Source organism: Chroicocephalus ridibundus, chromosome 3 (genome assembly GCF_963924245.1).
Source record: "Chroicocephalus ridibundus chromosome 3, bChrRid1.1, whole genome shotgun sequence".
Lineage (NCBI taxonomy): Eukaryota > Metazoa > Chordata > Aves > Charadriiformes > Laridae > Chroicocephalus > Chroicocephalus ridibundus.
Window position 1 is genome coordinate 7,047,115 of NC_086286.1, and position 22,723 is coordinate 7,069,837.

A 22,723-nucleotide genomic window follows, 5' to 3' on the forward strand; every position below is an offset into this window, starting at 1 on the left:
GCAGCTGTACTCAGTGCCACCATGTCGGAATGTCACACACTCTGACCCTCCCGATGTCCAAGCCGGTATCTGCAGAAGACTGTCTGCAGCATCCTCTGAGCTTTGTGCCCCCAGTTCTTGCCCTGTGCCAGCATCCCAGTTCCAGCGCCTCTGTACCAGGCATGCGAGAAGGTCACCGGTTGCAAGGGGAAAGGCTTTTAGGCAGGGCCTGGGAATGAGACAGCTGAATGTGACAAAATCTAAAGCTCTGCAGAGATCCTGAAGGAAATGAACCTTAACAGGGGTAAATAGCTATTAACTTAAAACTGTTATTCTGGCATGATGCTTTAAGCTAATTTGGGGGTTTTCTTTTCTATTTTTTATAGTGATGATTAAGACTTTTTTTAATTCATGATGACATGAACTAAAAATCACCAGTATGCAGCCTTTTCCCAGGGGTAGGGGGTGAACTGCAGGCCTGTGAAATCGATACAAGAAAGAGCATGGACAAATTCACCTCAGTCATGTACCAAGCTACTTAACTCTGGCAGTACTTGGCAGATGAATTATGAGAAAAGTCATCGAAGTAGCCCAGCAGAGATGGCGGAGATATATTTTTCCTATCTTTGCCTCTACTTTTCAGTAGGCTGCAAGGCTTTAATTTGAAACAGAAAATACAGAAATTTTGTAAGTAAGTTTCATCAAAAGGATTTTTATACAATGGAGTCTTGAAAAGTTTATTTTCCTGTCAGCAAGAAGAACAAAGTTAGTAGTGGAAGAGTTTAATTTGCCTTTTAGAAACTTGGAATCTCAAAGATAAACTTGAAAGAAACCTACATTTATCTGAATATATGGTGCCGTATCTCTAATTTATGGAAGCAAATTTGAGTCTGCCCATGGAGACCTTTCAGCTCAGATAGGAGCAGCATCTTGTTTTATTTTCACTTTTGCCTTTATAAATTAATTTTTCTGTGATCATACCTTTTTTTAGTGCTTGAGTTTAAAAAAAAAACAAACAACACAACATGGCTGTTCTAATTAGCTTTCTTCTTGATAGGAAACAAAACCTGAAGTTTTAATACATAGAAATTAAAAAAATATTCTGGAAACATACCTTTGTTTCATACTGACGATTGGTAACTACTAAGATAAAAATTATTAAATATGCTATGGGGAGCATAATATCTTTGAATTAACAAAATCCAAAATGCAATGGACAATAGTAAATGCAAAATGTTCAACATTGTTTAATTAGGAATAAAACTTTTGGGTTTTATCCAACAAAATTGTCATGGAAACTGTCAACACTGCGTATGGGTTTTGATTGCAGTAAACTGCATTTTTGGTGGACAGCTGTTTTGTCCCATGTTTCGGCCAAACATTCCCAATTAGTGCTCCACCAAAGTTGAAGAGCTCGTTATTAGTTGTGCTAAACCTGTGTGTTGTCACCCATTTCTCTTTATCAAAGAGATGAGCAATTACAAGGGCTCAGAAAGTTGAACAATTACTGATCTTTCTTCCTCGCCTTCCCTGAGCCTTTCTGTAATTCATTTGGGACACAGTTAGGAGATTCCCAAAGCAGTTATATTTGTTAGTAATTCATGGAAGTTTTATCACCCATGTGGCTGGAGTTCTTGGAGGCCGTTTTATTGGAGTGGCTTTTTCAGTCTTTCTTCTGATGCATGATCTCTGTCCCCCACTCCATCTACCCAGCCATTTGCCATTTTCCTTTGGCCTAGTCATTCCCATGGTTCACAGATATCTTTTACCTTGACTTTCTTCTGCCTGTCTGCTGCTATTGATGGGGTTTGGTTTTGTTCTGTGTTTTGGGTTTGGTTTTTTGGTGGTTTGGGGTTTTGGTTTTTTTTGGTGTTTTTGTTTTTGTTTGTTTTTTTTTTTTTTTACACTAGTATTTCCAGGTCTCGCTTAGGAGCTTTCTTTCATCCATTGTTACCTTCTAAAATGTCACTGAGACCATCTGCTCCAAACTGACTCTGCTGAGCAATTCTAGTTCTCTAATATCATTTGCACAGACCTCTTTTCCAGACTGATTCGGTCTTCAGTAAAGAACTCGTTAGCATAAAACCCAAACAAGCCTGGTAAATGCGACAAGCATATCCTTTTACTATAAATGAACCACATATTTTCATTACTTCTAGTACCTCTCTGCCATGGCTGCCTAAGCTGAACGTTTGTCTACATGGATGTTAAGCAGTGGCTAAGAGTCAGATTCAGGAAACCGCTCCAGTACATGGGTAATCATATCCCCATTTAGCAGACAGACACGTACATGCTGTAGTCCTGGTGAAATCCATGGGGCTTTCAGCAAGGACCTAAACTTAAGCGTACTCAAATGCTCAGTTAAACACTCTTGTTTCAAGGGCTTTACTTTTCTGGTTTGTGAACATGTATTTTACATGTAACATATTTCTCTCTGTCCATGTTGGATTGTAAACTCATAAAGTAAGCATGGGAGATTGAGGAGGAAATTACACCTTTCCTTTTCTCATCCTCTTTGCTTGGCCCTGCTGGCCTGCAGTCAATGGATGCTGAAAACCAATTCTTGTACTCTTCTTATTTACTTTTTGCATTATCATGTTGCTAAATTAGTACATACAGTTCTTGTTTACTCTGACACTTGGCAGTATAACACTTACAAGTGTGTGTTGAGAGGATTCTGCCTGCAACTTAAAGTCTAAGTAACTAGAAACTGTGGATTAGGTTACCAGTCTTCCAGTGTCCTTTAAGCTTGAAAGGTCCATGCAGCCCCACATGGTGACAGCATGAAATATTTCATTTTAGTTCTTAATTCCTGTGCCCGGTAACTGCCAGCCTTCCTGTGTTCACATCTTAGATACAAAGTGTACCTGCTGTAGCTCTCTCTTTTCACTAACAGCATTTAACATAATATATAGCAGATTGGGAGCCATGTGCCTGTAAATAGTGCTGCCATTGTTAATACATTTGTAACAGTAATAAAATATTCCAATAGTATAAAGCAATGAAAATGCTCAGGTGCATATTTTTAAATAGGGCAAATGATCTTGAAATTATCTAAGATAACTGTATCCCGATCTTTTTAATCTAGAACCTCTGTGCAGAAACACTGGTTTTGCTTGGCTTCGTCAGTTTGCTACGATAACTCATACACCCATCTTTTCATCATTGCGCTCAAATGGCCCAGATATGTTTTATGAAAACCCTTCTTGAGACAGCCATGGCTGATTTGGCAATTAGCCCAAAGTGGAGCAATAGTAGCTGTGCTCTCTCTGAGCTCATTTACCGTGCTTTCTGCTTTGCTTTCCTCATACCCGTGCTGCACAGTATCAAAACAAACCAATTTAAAGCTTGCTCTTAGGCGCTGTCATAAGATGATCCACAGCACGGCTGATCCATAGATGTACCTTTAGAGTGCTTGTTCTGGAATCTTTCTGAAGTGACTTTTATTCTGTAGCTGAAGTGGGGCAACGCATTGCAGTGAGTTGGTCCACTTAACTGCCGTGGTAGTTCCTGATAGCATTTTTCATTTCATACTGTACATTCAATTACACAGTTCTCTGGTGTTCCTGATATGCAGAGAATATAAGGCTCTAGTTTTTGCTTTTCTTCAAACTGGTCTGTTCATTCCCAGTCCAAGTAACTTCTGAGCAAGATTGTCAAACGATACTGTTTCACTTTCTTTCAACCGTGGGCTTTTTAATGCGCATCCAATTCTTTCCTTTTGAAGTCTCATGCCTTTTTAGTCCCATTTCTGTTGCTCCAAATGCAGGTATTATCTTTGAGCCTGCTCCAGACTCCACTTAAAGCATGGTTTTATGCTCACCAAACGGCTTCAGAAAGATAGGTTTAAGGGAGACTCAGAGTTGTGTAAAAGGATTGTCATCTGTTTCACTCTCTCATAACACATGAAATTTGATTATTGCAATATTCTATTTCCAGTTCTTCAGAATGCTACTGCTCACGCATCTGCTAGGATGAACAATTAAAGATGAAAGCAATGTAAATCTTGTACTTAGGACTCGGTTGACTTTGACAGCAAGGAAATGAGTTCTTACAGCTTCCTCAGACATACTGGTCTCTTTTGTCACGGTACCATCCTGTGTGGTCCCCAGGGAAAGAAACACCTCCTGGAAATGTTGGTGCTTTGTTGACCTCATACAGAATGCCAACAACTTGTTGTAAAATAATCGTAGTAATTTAATGGTTGTTTATGGTTGTTTAAAGATGTAGTCAGCAATCCATTTGGGAACTGGAATTGTTAAACTGATTTTATATCATTTTTAAACCCTATTGTAGTCTTGACTGGTAAAACTACTAGTGTTGTTTATTCATCTTCTCGTAGATGAGCCAAAATTTATGGGAAACCTTAATCTCTTTTACTGGACCAACTGATGAAGTTGGGGGGGGGAAAAAAAGCAGGTTTTTTGATCCATCATGTCTATGACATTAATTGTGTCTGAGAGACCCTTGCTATCACGTGACATGTCAGTGAATAAATTGGATAAAAAATTAAAATGGCCTTTATGAAATAGACTAAAAACTGATTAAATGCTAGGTTCTTAAGTATGATTACAAAGTGGGAATCATACTTAAGTATGATTACAAAGTATGATTACAAAGCAACTACAATTGCTGAAGTTGATTTGTTTTTGGAGGCGTTCCGGAGGACTGGGGCCAAGAAATGATCTCTGTAAGATCTTGCTAAATCCAGTACATCAATGTAAATTCATTACTGATAAAGTTAGTAGGTTAAAGGAGGAAGTTGTAAAGTGTAACAGAGAGGAGTGCTGAGCAATGTGGACTGTTCGGAAAGCTGCATGCAAGTAAAGGAAATGTATTTCAATAAAGTAGGGTAATATATATCTAGGGACAAAGATCATTGGCCGTGCTGGATATAATAACCTGTCCTAGAGAGCGGCAGTCCTGAAGAGGGCTTGAAGGAGATGAGGATTGTAGGAGTCAGTGTGGGTGCTCTGCTGCGCATCAGGGAGACTCGGTGGTAAGGAGACTGAATGAAATCCTTGGATGGTGAAACACTGGTTAGCCAGTAAGAAGAGAAATGTGATGTAACGTCCATTTAACACTGACCTGACTTCTGCTGAAAAAATATCTGATGCAGCAATGGCTCACAATTCAAGGAGTAAAAAGGTCTAATGGGAATGGTTGAATCATAGAATGTGTTGGGTTGGAAGGGACCTTTAAAGGTCATCTAGTCCAACCCCCCTGCAGTAAGCAGGGACATCTTCAACTAGATCAGGTTGCTCAGAGCCTCATCCAGCCTGGCCTTGAATGTCTCCAGGGATGGGGCCTCCACCCCCTCTCTGGGCAACCTGGGCCAGTGTCTCACCACCCTCATTGTAAAGAACTTCTTCCTAATGTCTAATCTAAACCTGCCCTGCTCTAGTTCTAAATCTGCCCTGCTCTAGTTAGGAAGAGGTGGAAAATATATATGCCTGACATGAAGAGACTCAGGGAGTGCTTATCTAGATATCTTTGTCATCACAACCTTAAAGCTACCATCTGAGGAGGAAAAGTTCAATAAAAGTTCAGTAGTTCCATGGACAAATTCATAATAAAAACAACACCTAGAAGTCAATGCAGGATGAATCAGTATTTTAAAGATAGGCAGAGTTACATCTTTTTACTGTAAGCACTCCTTGGAACATTCCACAATAGCTGTAATAGATCAGCCTTGATTTTTCACTCAAGATTGGTACATTAAAGAAAAAGAAAGGCTATAGACCAGAAGCAAGAATTAATACAGATAAGCCTACAGCTTACATAAAGCACTAGGTTAGAAATGCCAGTGGTCCAGTCTGGTCTGAAACTTCTGTAGTCATCAACTCCTAATGACCGTTTTTCTTTAAATGGCTTCTTTGAACTGAGTTTTTTCTTCTTGGTGTTATTCAGATTTGACTTTTTAACCCAGTCTTTCCTAACCTAATCTCTCTTTTTAAATTTTTTTTAAACATCATCACATAGACAAAAGCTCTATATCATGAGGTTTATAAGCTAGAGCCCAGTTGGTGCTATCTCCTCAGCATTGCAATATCCCTGCCGTATAGTTCTTCAGTGGCATCAACTTGCAGAGCGGTATGTCAGGTGCAGGTGGGGATGTCAGGAGATATACAGTGAATGATTTAGTCGTGCTCCTCACCCGGACCTGCAATATGGTCCTAGTTTCTGAATCTGTGCAGATTCTTGTCTTGCTGCTTTGAGGGAGCCAGGGGGGCTGCTCCATTGCCTTTGTTATTGATGTTCCTCTTTCTACAGACTGGCAACAAAATGGAAAGAAGCACGTCAACTGACGGAAGACCTCTAGGGGAAGAAAGGCTTATATATATATGTATTTTCACAGATAGGAATTTAAAGTAGAGAAAATCCCTTTCCCCTGCTTTTTTTTTAATTTTCCTTTAGTTTCTGATCGCAAGGAACAGCTATGGATGGAAACCAGTAGGGTCTCCATCGACTGTCAAGCAGTCACCAGCAGGTATTACTGACCCGAGAGTCTCATGGGCCCCAAGTCACCTGGAAACACGTCATGCAACAGGATCTGCTTTAATACTGGGAAAGATGTTCTAAGGAGAGGTGTTGCTGAATATTGATGAAAACAAACAACTTGGCTTAAAGAAATAACGTATAAAGCTGTTTATAATAACTGTCTATGCTTAGAATAGGCATCTAAAAGCTGAATTCTATTGACATAGTCTCTTAATGAGGCTGCAAAGATGTTTTCCTTCTCTGCTGTGCCATTTCTAATGTTTTACCTTTCCCTTGTGTTTGTTTTTTTTTCAACATCAGTCATTCATTTACAGCACTTTGGTTGATTTAAATGGGCTTTGGATTAGGCTCCAAGTTACCGTTTCCCTTCTGTTTGAATAGGGATTTTCTTTTATCCAGAAGAAGGAAATCAATAATCTGTCATGACAAACCAATGCTCATTTGGATTCACAATCACGCAGTGAGCTCTTCTGTCATTTCCTAAAGCATTTTAGGATAATGGAAGAAGAGTTTCACTTGTGATCTTTGCTGTTTCCCTTTTTTTTTCCCAGATTGATGTAAATTCTGTACTCCATTTGACCATTTTTAGAATGGATTACAGTAAATCTATCATTCTGTTTGTTTTAAAGGCAGTACTAACTTTCCATGTTTTCTGTGCCCCAAGTCCTGTGCCCAGGGGACCATTCAGGGATCCATCAACGGATTAACCTTTGGCATGACAAATTAACAAACATCTCTGTAGGAACAAGCTAAACTATACCTTGACGTAAGTTTGCATATTCTGTACCATTTGTTTCCACTTGGAGTTTTGCAGATGGCAGATTGTTTTTTACAGAGACGAGTTCCCATCCCCTTAGGTGCTGCCATCTCTCCGAAATCCCACCCGCCCCCCATCCTTGGCTGTCTCATTACAGGGGATGCCCAGGTGCTTTCCTGGCAATGATTTCCCTGCAAACTCATGTTTGGGGATTACTGGGGGAGCCCGGATCCATGCGTGTCCCTGCAGAGCTGAGCTGCTTGGCGGTGCAGGCTAGTGGTCAGAGCAGAGTGGGGGCCCTGAGGCTTTCCCCAGCTTTGTGCTAGAACTGCCTGACTACCTCCCTTCTGCAAAAAGAGGGATGGTGACATGTTGCCGATTGCCCCGTGAGGGGCTGATGTGGGGTGCAAGCTGGAGGGAACAGTGCAGGGGTCCCTCCCAGACACTTTGTGGTCGCGGGGCTCAAAAAAGAAGCTGGCTACCGGCCCTGCAAGCCTGGGTTTTGCCAAGGTGTTCAGCCCTCCTGACCCTACAGCCACCTGCGTATCGGCTCCTGCTCTGGGGCATCTGGGTCCACTCGGACACCACTCCCCCGACCCCAGACCCACGGGAAGACTAGCTGGAGGGACTGGGGCAGGACTGGTATGGGGGGTGCTGAACCGGGGCTGCTGTGTGGTGTACGGGTGTAATCTGGGGTACGTGGGGGCTCTGTAGTGGGGATTGTGAAGGGTGTGTGAGATGTGTTGGGGGGTGCGAGGCGTGGGTGGGGTATGTAGAAGGGGGTGCGCGGGGCGTAGGGGAGGCGGGAGGGGTGTTGCGAGGGCCGGGGGGTGTGCGATGCGTGCCGGGGCGGGGGCCGGGGCGATCCTCCTCGCCCATGATTGGCAGCGCGGCGATCTCCCCTCCCGGCTGGTGCTTCCCTCCGGCCGCCGCTGAATGAGAGGCGAGGAGGGGCCGGGAATGCGGAGCCAGCAGCGCGCACAAACGCGCTATCCCTCGCACGCACATCGCGGAGCAGTCCCCCGCAGCCCGGCCGGTCCCCGCCGCCCAGCTCCCCTCCTGCCTCCGCCGCTTTAATTTTTTTTTTATTTTATTGTTTTTCCCCCCCGCTTCCTATCTTTTGGGCGCTTCCCCGCCCGCCCCGCGGCGCGGCGGGCTGCCTCCGCGGGCGCGCAGCGCGGGGCCATGCCGGCGGGGCCGCCGCTGCTGCGGGGCCCCTTCCTCCTCCTCTTCCTCCTCCTCTTCTTGCTCTTCCTCGGTGCCCCTGCCCGGGGAGCCGTCTACACCAACCATTTCTTGGTGGAGCTGCACGGCGGGGGCCAGGCGGAGGCCGAGCGGGTGGCGGCGGAGCACGGCTTCGGCGGGGTGCGGAAGGTAAGTCCCCGCGCAGGCTCGGGGTGCTGGGGAGGTGCGGGGAGGCGGTGCGGTGCGGTGCGGTGCCGTGCCCTTCACGGCGTCCTCCCGTGAGCATCCTGCCCGCGACTTACCCGGGGAGAGGGGATGGAGTAGGGGCGCGTCCCTCCTGTCACCACCTTAATCCCCCCCTTCCCGAAGGGATTTTAGGAGTAGCGGTGCCAAGAGCCATTGCAAGTGCTCCTCAGCAGCGGCCCAGAAGGGTGATTTTCTTGGACTGGAAAGCAGAGGAGTTTCCCACATGGTAACTCGGTGCCTTTTGACTTACTATGTAAACATCCTCCAATTGAGCGCCCATCCTGCGGGGTCGGGAGCCGGGGCTGGCCGCCCGGGGCTTCCTGTGGAGGGCTGCGCTCCAAACTGCTCGGAACACTTGAAAAATAACTAAAGCCGTATCTCCATGGAGAAGCTCACACACAATTTAAATGGGAGATGTCTTAAAGGGTTTGACACTCAAGTTTGTGTGGCTGGTGACTTCTTAATATTTAACCTCACAGAGAAACAGGATGCTGAACAAGCTGCTTAATATTAAGCATGATAAGCAATTAGTGCTTGTATCTAATAAATGTAAGTTGTGAAACTTAAAATGCCATTGGAGGTTGTTTTCTCTCCTGAGGTCCCAGGAAATCCAAGGGAGCCTCGGTGGCAGGGAGTCTCTTCCTAGGTCCTGGGGAGCCCAGCTCCAGTAGAAATCTCCCCTATTCAAATAATAATTAGACCTCTAAGTATTTTAGGGTACAGTCAGATCTGGGGTGAAGACACGGAGAGGCTAACAGAGTGCCCTGGTTAATACAGTTCCTGGCAGATTTAATGCCCAGGCAGCACTCGGCTCGGACACGGAGGGAAGGCGAGCTGTGAGCATCACCGCTGCAGCTTGTTTGGGTTTTTTTCTTTCCCTGGTAGTTATGCAATGAGAGCCTGATCCTACTTCTAGGGAAATGAACGAGAATGGTACCCAAACTTGCATGAGTGAAATGGATCAAGACCTTGATTTAAAAAAATAATAAAAAAGCATATGAAGCGAGACTCCCTCCCTCGGGCTGCCTTGTCTCAACTCCAGTGGGGGCTCATTAGAGAAATGAGGACAAAATCACTGTTGCTTTGACCACAGCTAACTCCTGCTGCTGATAAGATGCTTTTGTTTTGGGCTCACAGCTTTGTTCTGGTAGTGATGGAACTGGGCTGCTGATGCCCTTGGGAAAGGATCCCTTGTGGGGATTAGGTCTTGTTACGTGAAACTTCTTAGATATGATTCTTTGGTCAGTCATTTTCCCTTCATGTTCCCCCTCTGTTTGCACTCCCTCCCTCCTATCCTGGGGATATCTGACTGATAAGGCCTTAGGGTGTGCAGAGCTGAATTTCTTCCTACTTTTGTTAGGTGCTTTCAGATGATCCTGTGACCCACATGGGGAAGAGACAGGGAGAGTGGGGATTTTGTAGGATGAAGAAATGCAGCTTCTGGGCTGTTACTGTCCTCTCCCCTCCACCGTGCCTCTCCCCAGGCTGCCTCAGGCACATTAGGAGATATACAGATTCTTCATGGAAATCAATCTTGTAGCTCATTTCGGCAGAGAGCTGGAGGGAAGTCCCTCGGGTGTGCAAGAGGAGAGTACCTGCTTTCCAGTACGTGCGGTGGGGGGGACTGTTTCCCATGGATGTGGGTGTCTCTAGGAACGAAGCCTGGCAGAGCTGTGGCGTCATGTGCGTGTGCTCGTGGGATGGGGGGGGCAGATGGTGGCAGTGGCTCCTGTACCGAGCACACGCTGTCCCAAGAGGTTTTCTAGGTTACATCATCCCAGTCCCTGAAAAGCTAGAAAGCCTCCCACCCCTCCTCCACAAATGCGAGAGGAAATAGCACCCTACTAATTTTAGGCAGTAATTTTAAGGAATAGGAAAAGTTCATAGGGTTTGGCATTTAGCTGTCTGTGCTGGAGGATAATCCATGAGAGGCTGATGGCAATCTCCGTTCTGCAGCAGGGGAAATCTGTAATGGGGCTTGGGTGGAGATAGTCGGCCGTTAGTAAAAGCTTGTGTCATCTATTCCAGCGTTTCTTCAGTATCACTGAACAGAAGAGTCTCCTAATCTGTTTTGCTATCATCAGGCTAGTCTAGCATCTCTGCTTACAGTCTGCAGACTCAGCTTTCATGGTGATAACGACAGTGCAGAAAGTTGAACATGTCCATGTGTGCGTATGGAAACAGAGATGTTAGTGGTAAACTCTCAGGGGAAAGTACCATGCGCGTAGATATGCTGTCTAATGAAATATTAAAAAAATACCAGAAAAAAACCCAAATTGTACCACAAGAAGAAGTTATCTTTGCATACTTCAACTACATGTACTGTTTGGATAATATAATGAGTTATTTACTTAAACCAAATGCCGTTACCTTTACCCATATTGGAGAAGAGCCGTTGTCTGAAAATAATCACCTTTATTTCAGCGCAGGGAATTTCCCAGTATGAGCACAAGGGCAGATTCAGCTTTTTTTCCTGTGTGGGGACTTAAGAAGTATATGAGAGGGATTTCTTTTATGCATGGTATTGTATCATAGACATCTTTTAATATGACTTTACGGGAGCTGATTTTTAAATTACATATTTTTAGCACACATGTTTTTTTCCTAATAACAAACAATCTCTGAGGAAGTGCGTACTACGTTTACTTAACAGCAGATTTCTGCAGAAATACAAGAGAAAGCATTGCCTTGAAGATTAATGTTATGAACTGTGTGATGTGCTTTCTAATTGATTCTTTGGCTGTGCTTCCTACCATCATTCTGAAACCGCTACGAGATTTCAGGTGGGCTAAAATGTGTACTTTAAATTCAGTGCTTGATGAATTGATTAAGAAGGGCTTGGTACTTACGTAAACAGGTGCCTATGTTTAGATCTAGGATCCTAACATCAGAGAGAGTCTCAAAAACACTGGTTAATTTTTCTTTAGCCTTCCCTGAATTAATCCTGAATACGAACCTCTTTGTAACTCTGATTGTTTTCTTTGATTTATTATTTTTTTTAACATTTGCAATTTTTCAATCCATTTGTACTTGTCAAATTTGATTCTATATATTCCTGGTGAAACAGATATTGTGATAAAGCATTATTTTTTTCTTAAAATGGTTAGCCTTACCATCTTCGAGCATTTAGGAGTCATGAGGACGCCCCCTAATAGCTAACTGTTAAATTGTGAGAACTGCAAAGGGAACAACTTTCCCCCCCCCACCCCTTCATTTTATTTGCCTCCTGGCATGGTTGCCACCAGAATACGTTTCTTAATGCAGGCTGAAAAAAGCTGCTTTCTGACCTTGCCTTGCAATTCTTAATTCATTTCTAACAAGGAGAGTTGGAAGAAGCTTTTGGAAAGGTCTCCTAATTTGGAGATCAGAGTTTAGACACCTCTTTCCATTTCATCAGCAACAGTGAGAACAAGACAATTACAAAATGCCACCATAAGTAAGTATTCCACCTCTGTTAGCATTGAGGTGAAGGGTTTTAAACAATTAGCATTCAGTGGCCTCAAATTTTAAAATAAGAAGCAAATACAGATTTCAAAACATGGAGAATTTTATGTTCCCCAAAGCTGGTCTGTTTTTCCTTTGGTGTATCACCCGCTCACCTCTCCCTCTAAGCCTTGCAAAACCTGAGGTAGCTCTCACAGCTGCGAATTTTCTGCTTCCCATTTTTGCTTAGGAGGCTGCTGGTTGAGGACCAAGCTTTCTGGATTTGGCCAGGAATTTCTGGATGAAACGTTGGGAGCTTGGCGTGGTTTTTTTTTTGTAACATTGCATAAATACGGACTCATTGAAAGCAAAACTTAACAGATAAAGACAGATTTTTTTTTTCTGCAGCAGCCCACTTCTGCATCTAGGCTGGGAGCCTGGGAGTTGGGAGTTGATGTGGTGTGGAAGGCAGACCAGAAGGCAGAATAACGGGTTTGCAGTTTTGGGGCTCTTTGCCAGGATCTCCTTCAGGGATCCTGAAAATTTCACCTCGGGGTCCAAACACTAAAGCCCTGAAAATCCCTTCCTGTGTAGATCAACCCCTCAATCTGGAGAAGAGGTGTTTTCCTAGCTTGGTATTTAAGGTGCCAGGATATGCTTCTGCATGCCTAGAATGCACCATGATGGACAGATGGGACTCCGTGCGTGTAAAAAATGCTGGTTGCAGATGTGGCCTTATTTATAGATATGCATGTTTATATACATATACGTGTTTCGTGTTCCTTTTCCCTAAATAAAAAGGGTGACTTCTTAGCCAGGCTCGTGGCTGACCCTGGGCATATATATATTATCCAGCCAATTGTGCACATATATGATGGTCCATGCTTTACAGGTAAACATGCCTGTGTTGCCTTCACACGTGCTGCTAACCCAAGTTTGGGCTAGTCGAAGGCAGAATGGAGGGTGCAGATGTGCTCCAGTGTGGAAAGAGTTGCTGAAGCAATGGAGCATCCCGTGCAAAGAGGAGGCAGAGAGCCCGGGTCTCCTCGCATTGTGCCTGCTGGAGTCCTCAGACTTGAGATCAAGCCTCTGTCTGCAGTGTTTCCGTGCACTAATACATGTTTAATAATTAATTAGCTTTGTGTTTTATGCTGGCCTAGAGAAAAGGATGCTTGTTTGCAAAAGTAATTCTTATGGAAATAGAAAAAACCTCTTAGAAATGGAAGGTACAATGTAAATTTTTTGAGGAAACCAAGAGCTTTAATTTCCTAGATTTCACTGTTGCGATTTTGTATTACTAAGATAAGAACAAGTAAATTCCATGCAAATGCTAATTGTGCAACTACTGAGATTTCAATAGGTCATCTCACCATAATAGCAAATGCTTATGTTTCCAAGAGATAGTCTGAGCTGATATGTTTAAATTAGGGGGAAGAAGCAATTAACTAGCAGGAAAAATTTGATCCTGCTGTGGGAAGGCACACTGCTGGGTGATGATGGAGAGCGCTCTTTTCCAGAAAAGCCCTGGAAGAAAGTAACTGGGGAGACAGAGCAGCCGTCTGCGTTTGGAGGGATCCTTGTTGGCTCCTCACAGGTGGAGTCCAGGCATATCACTGGGCACAGACTAAGAAGTCCCATTTGCTCCTATTTACAGTCTAGAGAGATGTTAGTGGAATTAAGTGAGAGTTTTGCTGTGGTAGGAGAGAATTTGCCTCATATGTGGAAATACTGTATTTCTTTCAAAACAATGCTTTTTTGGTATGGAGTTTTGTTTGTTTTGTTTTGTTTTTTATTTTGCATTCTGCCTTGGATGCAGAAACAGCCCCAGGAGCAATCACTGTAACTGGCTAACTCAGAACAAAAAAAAAAAATCCCCCGTTACTTAAATGTGCTTGCTTATGCACGTGAAAGCTGTAATCTATCAACAAGAAGAAGAAGAATGTAAACCACAGGCTCAAGTACATCCCTAACCCAGTTTCTATAGAGCTCCTTCTCTATCAGAGACTCAAACCGACTGCTTGTTGGCGGTGAGTGTTCTGTTTGAGGTATGAAAATAATTGCCTTGTCAGATTTTCGTCGCATTTATTATTTGAGTGTAAAACAAGAAGGTCAGACTCCTCTACTATAGATCCCTGCTGTAATTGCTCTATTACTGTTTTGAATACATGGTGTAGTTCTGTTTCTTGGCAAAACACACACATTAAACATTACCTTTACAGATAAGTTTTGTTTTGTTTGCTGAGCTACAGCTCAGTAAACACAAGGATACCAAGTTCTGGGTATTTATAATTTTGTTTATATCATATTGCTTGAACTCATTGGTGAAATTGAACATGTGGTAGGGACCTAGGAAATAAGCTGTGCATAATTCTTTTTTCACTTGTTTTTTTGATGCTCCAGCCCAACTGGGGATGTTCAGTTATTTGTTTTCATTTAAATTGCGTTTAGTTTTTCCAGTGTCAAGGAGAGAAAAATACAAAGAAACAACATACGAAGAAGTGAACAGCATTTCCAGAAAGCTGTGATTCCGGCACACCAGAACTGATCATGGTGCGTATCTCCTGCAGTCTAGCCCCGAGCTCCTGCCTGATGAAAGCTTGTTGCGGAGTGGTGTGAAGGCACCAGGGACAGCTTTCTGCTCCAAGAGGTAGCTCCAGGTCTGAGGGGCTTAAGCAGCTGAGGAGCATCGGTGTTCAAAGTGTGAATGCTGGGGAGTGCCGCCTGCTCCTTTTCCACCTTGCCAAAGCTGGTGGAGCAGGAACAGCTCACTCAGGTTCGTCTTTGCCAGAGGCTGCCTGCGCACCACCAGACCACAGCAACCTCCCACGCCAGCGTTTTCAGGATGGTGTAGCACCATGGAAGGCAGATGCTGCCAGTGGCCCCCTGACTTGTTTTCTAGAGCCCTTGCTCCAGAGAGTACTTGTGAGATGGGGCAACCACTGGTGGAGCAGCCACATGCTCTTTGTTGACATTGTGTGTCAGGAAACAGCTTGTTGCCCTATACTGTATCTTCTAACCCAGGTGATGGTCCTTTTCCTACTTTTGTGAAATCCCTTCAAAGTGTTGTATGGAGTGACTTCAGCTCCCTGGGTTATTTCTCTCCTTTGTACACCTCTGTGTAAAATAATCATGATGGCACATGGAGATTTTTGTGCTGCAAAAAGAGGTTCAGGATTTGCACCGAGAGAGACAGGATTATTATAGGGGAAACAGGTCTCTTTCCATCATTTCAAGTCCACCAGTTCCTAAGCTATTTTGGACCTGAGCTGTGGAACTTAGAGTCAAAGGTGTCATTTTAATATCAGCACTAGATAAACAAAGATCATATGGTATCACCGTCCTGCTCTCAGCCTGAGATCTTCTTTCTTCTGCCCGGATAGCTTTCTTGCAGATGACTTTCAGGCTATTTCTGGACTCTGTACCATACGGATATATTCGTTGCCTGTATGTGTTTGAACTCTGGGATCCCTTATGCTGTGTCTCTGTCTGGGGCCCTACTTGAAGCTCTCATTCCTCTGGGTCGGTTTTCCGTGTGTTGAGAGCAGTCTGGAGCTACTTCTAAGAGTCAATATGGGTATCTATTGCTATTACCTACACCAAAGTTGAGTTTGTCCCCAGACCTGTGGTTGCAGAGCTGTGCAGCAAAAAGATAACTGTTTTTGTAAGAGCACCCCTGTCTTGAAGACTTGGGTTTTGGCATCAGGCCAAATGAGCAGATCCTATTGCTGTGCCCACAACCAGACCCGGATGGTTTAGGTTACTGCGGATGAGGTAGAGCGTTTTGTTTCTAGCTTGGGAATTCAAATCCAGATTAAAACTCTGGACCAAAATAAATTGCCAATTCACTCTCAGCTCAAAGTTCTTCCATTTGAGAGCCTGTGGCATCCTTGGCATTTGTTTATTAGCAGGCAAACAGTCCCAGAGGCAGACTGTGCTGCTACGCTTGGCTCCTTCAGAAAAGCACTAAGGTGCATTGTGGGGTGCATGAATGTGTTCTCTCTTAGAACCAACCTTTATGTGAAGGTGGAAGATAGCCTTCTGTCCTCTCAGAAAATATGACTGGTGACAAGATGTAACACCCTGCCCACCCTTAGAAAATTTTTACTGTGACTGTACTGATGTAGTTTAAATGGGAAAACAAACCCAGTTGCAGCGCTGTTACTATCAATGTAGGAGTGCTAACATCTTTAACTCATTCCACATCGGAACAATATTAGCAGAAATTTCATTTAAACTAGAGCTTTTACCAGTAAGACCACACTGATTTTTAAAAAAAAAAAAAATAACAAAACAAAACCAAACCAGCAACAAAAAGGGGGAAAAAAAAGCACGAGACTTCCTGGAATAGTTGTACTGGTAATACTTTACAGTGGAGCTAAGTAGAAGTTTGCGTGTGACCCTTTCCCTCATCCATCTATGGAATTATTCCAATTAAAATTAATCCGTACAACTGAAATTTCAAATGCTTGTAATAAAGCACTTACTAAGTAGTTCCTGAAACATATGTAGAATTTATTTGGTAGACAGTTTCAATTAGTAAGTCCTGAGAAATGTCCGTGCTCATGGAAGATTCTGTGAGCTGGAAATCAAGCCAAAATGCTAAAATGAATGATAAATTCTGCCAGCTCTTATTAAAAAATTATACCTGGAAAACCCTCCTGTGCAGTTCTAGTCCGTAGCCTGGGTGGCTAGTTTCTGTGCGAGCTGTAGTAACAAACTCAGTGGTGTAGCTAATGGGTCTAAAATTTACCTTCGTTGTGTAATGCTATCCTAGTCGTCAGAATCCCGGTTGTTTGTTTTTTTTTTCTTTCAACTTTTTCAAATAATTAAATGGGTCAGGTCCCTACAGGATGCTGGCTGCATGGTGGCTATAAATATTGCAGTGAGCAGCCCAGAGCTTCCATCCATCACTGGCCTCTGGTGGGAGGAAGCCAAACTGCTCAACTATTTGTCAAAGACAGGATTTCTCTAAGTAACCTGAAGCAGTCTGGTGTATTGCTCTTGCTGTAAATCAAGGCAAGCTCTACGTTTAACTCTCCTAAGTTCATTGAAAAAGCTAACCCTATACTACTGAAATGGAGATTTAATTTCAGCTCAGTGGTCCTAGGCTGTGCTTTGGGACAGAGAGCGCTGTTCCAGAGGGAGCCAAATTTGGTGTTGTGTTGTCTGAAATTCCGCATGGCCACCACACGCAGTTTATCAGCCGTCATGAAATCCAATTTGGTCATGGATTTATGACAGTAGCTCGAAAGTCTAACTCAGCTGAATGCTGGCTGTGTTCAGCAAGTAGCAGGAACTTGGACCTAAAAAAGGAAATTGTGATCGGGCCCCATCTGACCATTTATACACTGGGATTATAAACAAATAAACTAGGTAGTGATAGCTCTAGTTTACTCACTGAAGTACTGAACTGGGACGTAATGTTCTTTGTCTTGTATTACCTACCTTCTCAAACAAAACTTCTGTGTAAATGTTACATTCTTAACTTCTTTGTCCACAAAAAGCAAATGGAAAGAGTGACCTCAGTGTTTACATCAAACCGGTCGGCATGTGTGTCCCAGATACTCATGAGTGAACTAGATTATTTGCTTACCTGTTGAGTAGAACGGTAATATGTCAGAGGTGCTTTCTCCTAGAGTACAGAACCAAACTGTGGAAACCTGAAACCCAACAAATATATATTTTATTACTATTATTATTAAGTAGAGAAACTGATACTGTTATTAGGCAGGTGTTGGATATCAAACTAGAGTCAAACAGGTGAGTCTCTTCCTTGTATGGGTAGTAAAAGAGGTGGGATATCACCTCCCCTCTCCTAATGACAGGAGAACCTCCTTTCTGCCTACTCATTCTCTATGAAACACGTGTGAAACAAAGGAGTGATTCTGAAATCTGCTCTATGGGCGAACACTGTTGGTTACCGTGCAACACCAAGTTTAAGGCTTTTAGTTGCAGCCAAGATATGGTGAATAAACTATAACCATGGCTGGTGGGTTCCCATCGGTCCCACAGGGACCTTATACTTCCCTGTGTCAATTAATGTTAGAACTCTGTTTCAACTGAATTTAGTGAGTTAGAAGTTACTCTGAACCAAATGTAGGGCGGAGCTGTCAATTCTGCATTGGGGTGAAGAAGTATCAAAACTCAGAACTGGAACACCTTTGCAGGTTTGGAAAAAGCAGTTGTTAACATTGGTGGAATGACGGTTGTGGGTCAGGACATCATCTGAAGTTTGGTCTTCGCAGCATTTCTGTCTATTAATTTTTACATTAGCATTTAAACCCCAATACTTCACAGGCGAATGTACTTCTCTTAACTATAAAACTATTCCATTTCTCCTACAATTCAGATATAGCTCAGAGTAAAACCCAGAAGACAGAACAGCAAGTGGATATTTTTCCTCTTTCTTCTGATGTGGATTAAAGAATTCAATTTCATTCTGTAAAATCCCTTTTTTTTCCCCTTCTAACTGAACATATTTTATTCACATACAATATGTTGTACCTTGTTAGGGAAACCAGTATTCCAGGCTCTAAAGGCTGAAACATGCTGAGTGATTAATTAAAAACCTACGTTTGTTGCTGCTTGACTGATGTAATAAAAGCAAGACAACATATTAGCACACGCTGGATTGACCACAATTTCTGCCTCCAATAAACTTCTGTCATTTATTAATTGGCAGTAACAAACAGTAAAAAGACTTATTTCACAGCTGCCTGAAAGGTCAATGAGGTAGGTCCTGGGAGGAAGGGGAAGAGGTGGTGGTGCTATTTTCTTTCCTTTCTTATTGTTATTCCTAGCATCGAGGCAGATTTGGGTCATCCTTTTTCCTCCATCTAATATGGAGCTCTTGAACCCACTCAGAGCAGTTAGTCTCAGTTCTGAAGTGACGATTGTACTGCAGTATACTGGAGCTGAGAGGATCTGTCTCCAGTTCGTGCTGGTACAAGCAGTGGAAGAATTTGCCTCTGACCTGGTCTTGTGATGGTGGGGATTAAAGTCCATGACTTTCTCTTAGCAGCGTCAAGCAACTTTACAAAAATAAGGAAAACAGCAGTGTCCCAAAATTTCTCTTTCCCTTGGCCTCACTGAAAATGTTTTTCTTAAAGCTTCCTTGCCCTTCTCTTCTTAAGCCTACTATCTTAAGGTTAAAAAAAAACCAAGACAGAAGCAACGGCATGCCCCGCCCCCCGTATTTTAATGTCACAGTTTTGTTTCTAATTGTTAGCCATAAGCTTCTCTCCCGTAGAACACATACTTTTCTCCAGGACTCGACTGCTTCTCTGGGAACTGGAAGACTTGTTCAGTGTGGTCTAACAGAAACCTCCCTGTGAAGCACTTTCTGTCAGTGGGCTATTGCGTGGCAGCCTGGCATTAAACAGACATGGAGAATAAAGAAAAGAGTAAAAGTTTTGAATAGACAGAGCACTGCAAATCTTCCTTAAGTGTTGGTAAGGGCTAGCATCTTTGCATTAGTGCAATTCACCTTTTCTGTGCTTTCTTGAGTAGCTCTTGTCAGTAACCAACTAATTTTGGTCTAAGCTGCTTATATAGCACTACTTCATCAGAGCTTGAGTTCATGAGGTTCCTTTTAGGTGCTACATTAGCTGAGCAGTTGCACACATGTTTTTGTCCTACACACTCTGCTACATGGACATAGATTTAAAAATAATGCCGAAGTGCTCTGCTGAAATGTCAGTGAGCAGCCGTGTCTTGCTCCCTCTCCATCCTTAAGATACAAGTACCAGTAATTTTTGGCTGGGGCACGCTACGTCTTAACGCTGTTTTAAAAATAGCAAACTTTATCTCATGGCTTTTATCTCAATGTTTTTAGAGTTGACATGACACCGGGTTCCGGTGTGACAATAGTAGTCAACCTGTTTGATTACACGCTTAAAAGGAGAGCCGAGCTGTAGATCAGGAATGAGGCAAAGCGGCCGTTGGTAGCAGTGCTAATTGCTGTCAGCAGTATCGATCCAGCTTACTTAGAAATGTACCATGGTCACTTAAATTTGCAGACTATAACTAAATCAAGCTGTTTCTTATAATACGAGTTTACCCTAAAGCAGATGTACTGATATGAAGAAGAGACTTCCATCATGTATTATGTAAACATATTAAAATATTTACCCAATATCTGTTGCTAATGAGGTACCTGATTACATACACATATATTATATGTGTAGATATATCCATTAATGTATGTTGACAGTGGCACTTGGCATTTTATAGTTATAGCACAGTCTATAGTGCTGTGCAAACATAATTAAATGAATCCTATCAATAAATAAAATAAGTAAACAAGTAATTATTAGACTGCGCCGTTTCACATGCAAGGCAACTGAAATAAGAATATTACAGCTGCAATTGCCTGAGATTCTTGCAACCTTAGTAGGTGCTGGGGTCCTGAAGATGCTGAAACTCATGTCTTGTGAGTATTAGTCCTGGCTCTGTCCTACAGCAGAATGCTACCGTGTGAAGCAAAAGCAGAGAGGGGAAAAAGCAAATGAAATGGTCCTGGATAGAATGATCTTGGTGAGAAGGTTATTTGAGGTGTGAAAGCTTTCACAGAATATTATCACCCTGAGAGATGCTTTGAAAACAGAGCCTTGAAAGAGTGGTGGGATACCCAGAGGAGCCCCATTGCTCCAAGCAGGAGACAGGCACTCGGAGCAAAGGTTTTGTTTGCCTTTAGTAATTAAATGTAGAATCAGCAAAACCATATTTGGGGTGCCATCCTTTTTTTCCCTGTATTCTTAGAGCATTGACTGTCACAGGCTAAATGAACTACAGTTAATTAACTCAGTCTAAGTACTGAGCAGCTTTCTGGCTTATGTCACTTACACTGCAGAGTTGTGGAGACCTTCAAGTCACTACTAACATGAGAAATTAGGGAAGCTAAGTCTAGGGGCAAGTGCCCCTAAAGAATGTCTGGAATATAATTTCTGTTTGTCTTTTTCTGTTTTTTTTTTTTTGAGGGGGATTCTTGGGGAGGTCTTTGGGGTTTTGTGTTTTGTTTTGTTTTTTAACACAATGAGTAAAAGTCTCCCAAATTGTGGAGAAAAATCATTTTGTGCTACTGATTCCTGTTTTAAGAAAATTTAATTGATTCACTCTGATGGAATCGTATTTATTTTATTTTCTAAATGATGTGCATGTTTATCGGTTGCGTGTGTGGCTGTTATGGAGCCGCGTAGTTGAAGGATTGGAGGGGGCTGTCTCATTTTCCCAGTGGCCGTTTGTTGTTGCTAAAAATGACAGCACAATTGTCAGATGCTCACAGTGACTTTTCTGGGTGCTGAGCTCCAGGATCCTTCCTGGTGCCTAGGGCTTGGCTGAGGTGCTCTTCTTGCAGGATCCTCAACAAGAGGACATAATGACAATTGCTAAGCCTCCCCTTCATGGCTGTCAGCCAAACAGCAACAATCACCTACTCCAGGTGATGATGATCTGGATTAATCCAGACAGTCCAATGCAAGTGCTAGTGTATTATAAGCAAGAACATTCTCCTCCAAATCTGGAAAGTATCCTGCTTTCAACAGTGCACGTGGTAGAATCGATAATGGGTTTTATGGTTACTGGTGAGTAACGGATAAAACTCTCTAAAATGCCCAGATCCATTCACATGAACTAGAATAACTCTTTTAAAAGCCTCAAATGGCTTCTTCAATTCACTGATAAAACTATCAACAAATCCACAATCTTGTCGCTGATGACTTATATGACTGTTACATGCTTGCAGGATGAAGCTCTTCAGTGACAAAGTTAACAGCGATATAAATACAGTAAAACATTAAACCTGTATTATTCATTCAATTGCAAATCAAATTGCAAATACTGCAAACTTGAAACCAAACTAATGGAGCAGTGTTTTATAAGTGCTTGGAAGCACTGTGTGTGATAACGTAAGAACAAAACTGATGAGAAAATGAGGACTAGAGATTTAACATCAGAATTGACCTACCTGAATGTGGACAGATGTGCTCCTCTTATAGTCTCTGGAGTGAAAGAGGTGCTCCTGGGGCTCAGTTCTGCTCATTTTAACATGGCCGCCTAAAATAGGTCAGATGAATAATGCTCTGAAAGTGCCTCTTTTTTTTTTTTTTTTTTTGCCATGAATTGTATGGGGAGCTCAGATGAATTCCACAGGGACAGACTGGACGTGTAAGTGTAATAACAGTCCACAGCTGGTTCCATTTCTTCCATTTACTTCCCTGTATTTACTGAACTCCTCATGTCCAGCTGTTGAGAAGACTGTTTAACCTTGTGGTTGCTGCATGCAAGAGGGACTGGACAAAAGGCTTTATTTTATCCTTTTGGATAAAATAAAATCCAAAGGCATATATTCTGCAAAGTCTTTGGATATCACATTTGACTCTACGCTGTTTCTAGAGGAAAAGACATTTCACTGTGGGGGTGAGGGAACCTTTCAGAAACCGTTGGAAACTACTTCTGCTGGCTTGAGAGAGACTGAACAGAACTTTTTAAGCAAGGTTGCCACATTCTTACAGGATAACCAATATCTAAATAACAATGGGAGGTAGCCTTTATACCGTGCATATCACAATATTTCCATTGGCTTCTGGAAAAAAGGAAGAACTAATAGATCAATGATCTCTCAACCAAGTAGTC

General features: G+C 42.8%; 1 protein-coding gene across 2 annotated transcripts in view; it reads left to right on the plus strand.

Annotated features, from left to right (window-relative positions):
• The first annotated feature begins 8,097 nt into the window (after positions 1–8,097).
• Positions 8,098–22,723, plus strand: part of PCSK2 (proprotein convertase subtilisin/kexin type 2) — a 113,228-nt gene continuing 98,602 nt past the window's right edge. The window contains exon 1 of one of the 2 annotated variants that reach the window (XM_063327876.1): positions 8,098–8,611. In XM_063327876.1, the coding sequence (XP_063183946.1) occupies positions 8,423–8,611 (189 nt within the window). In that variant the 5' untranslated portion in view covers positions 8,098–8,422. The remainder of the gene's footprint in view (positions 8,612–22,723) is intronic. The other variant, XM_063327875.1, reaches the window with a different exon arrangement.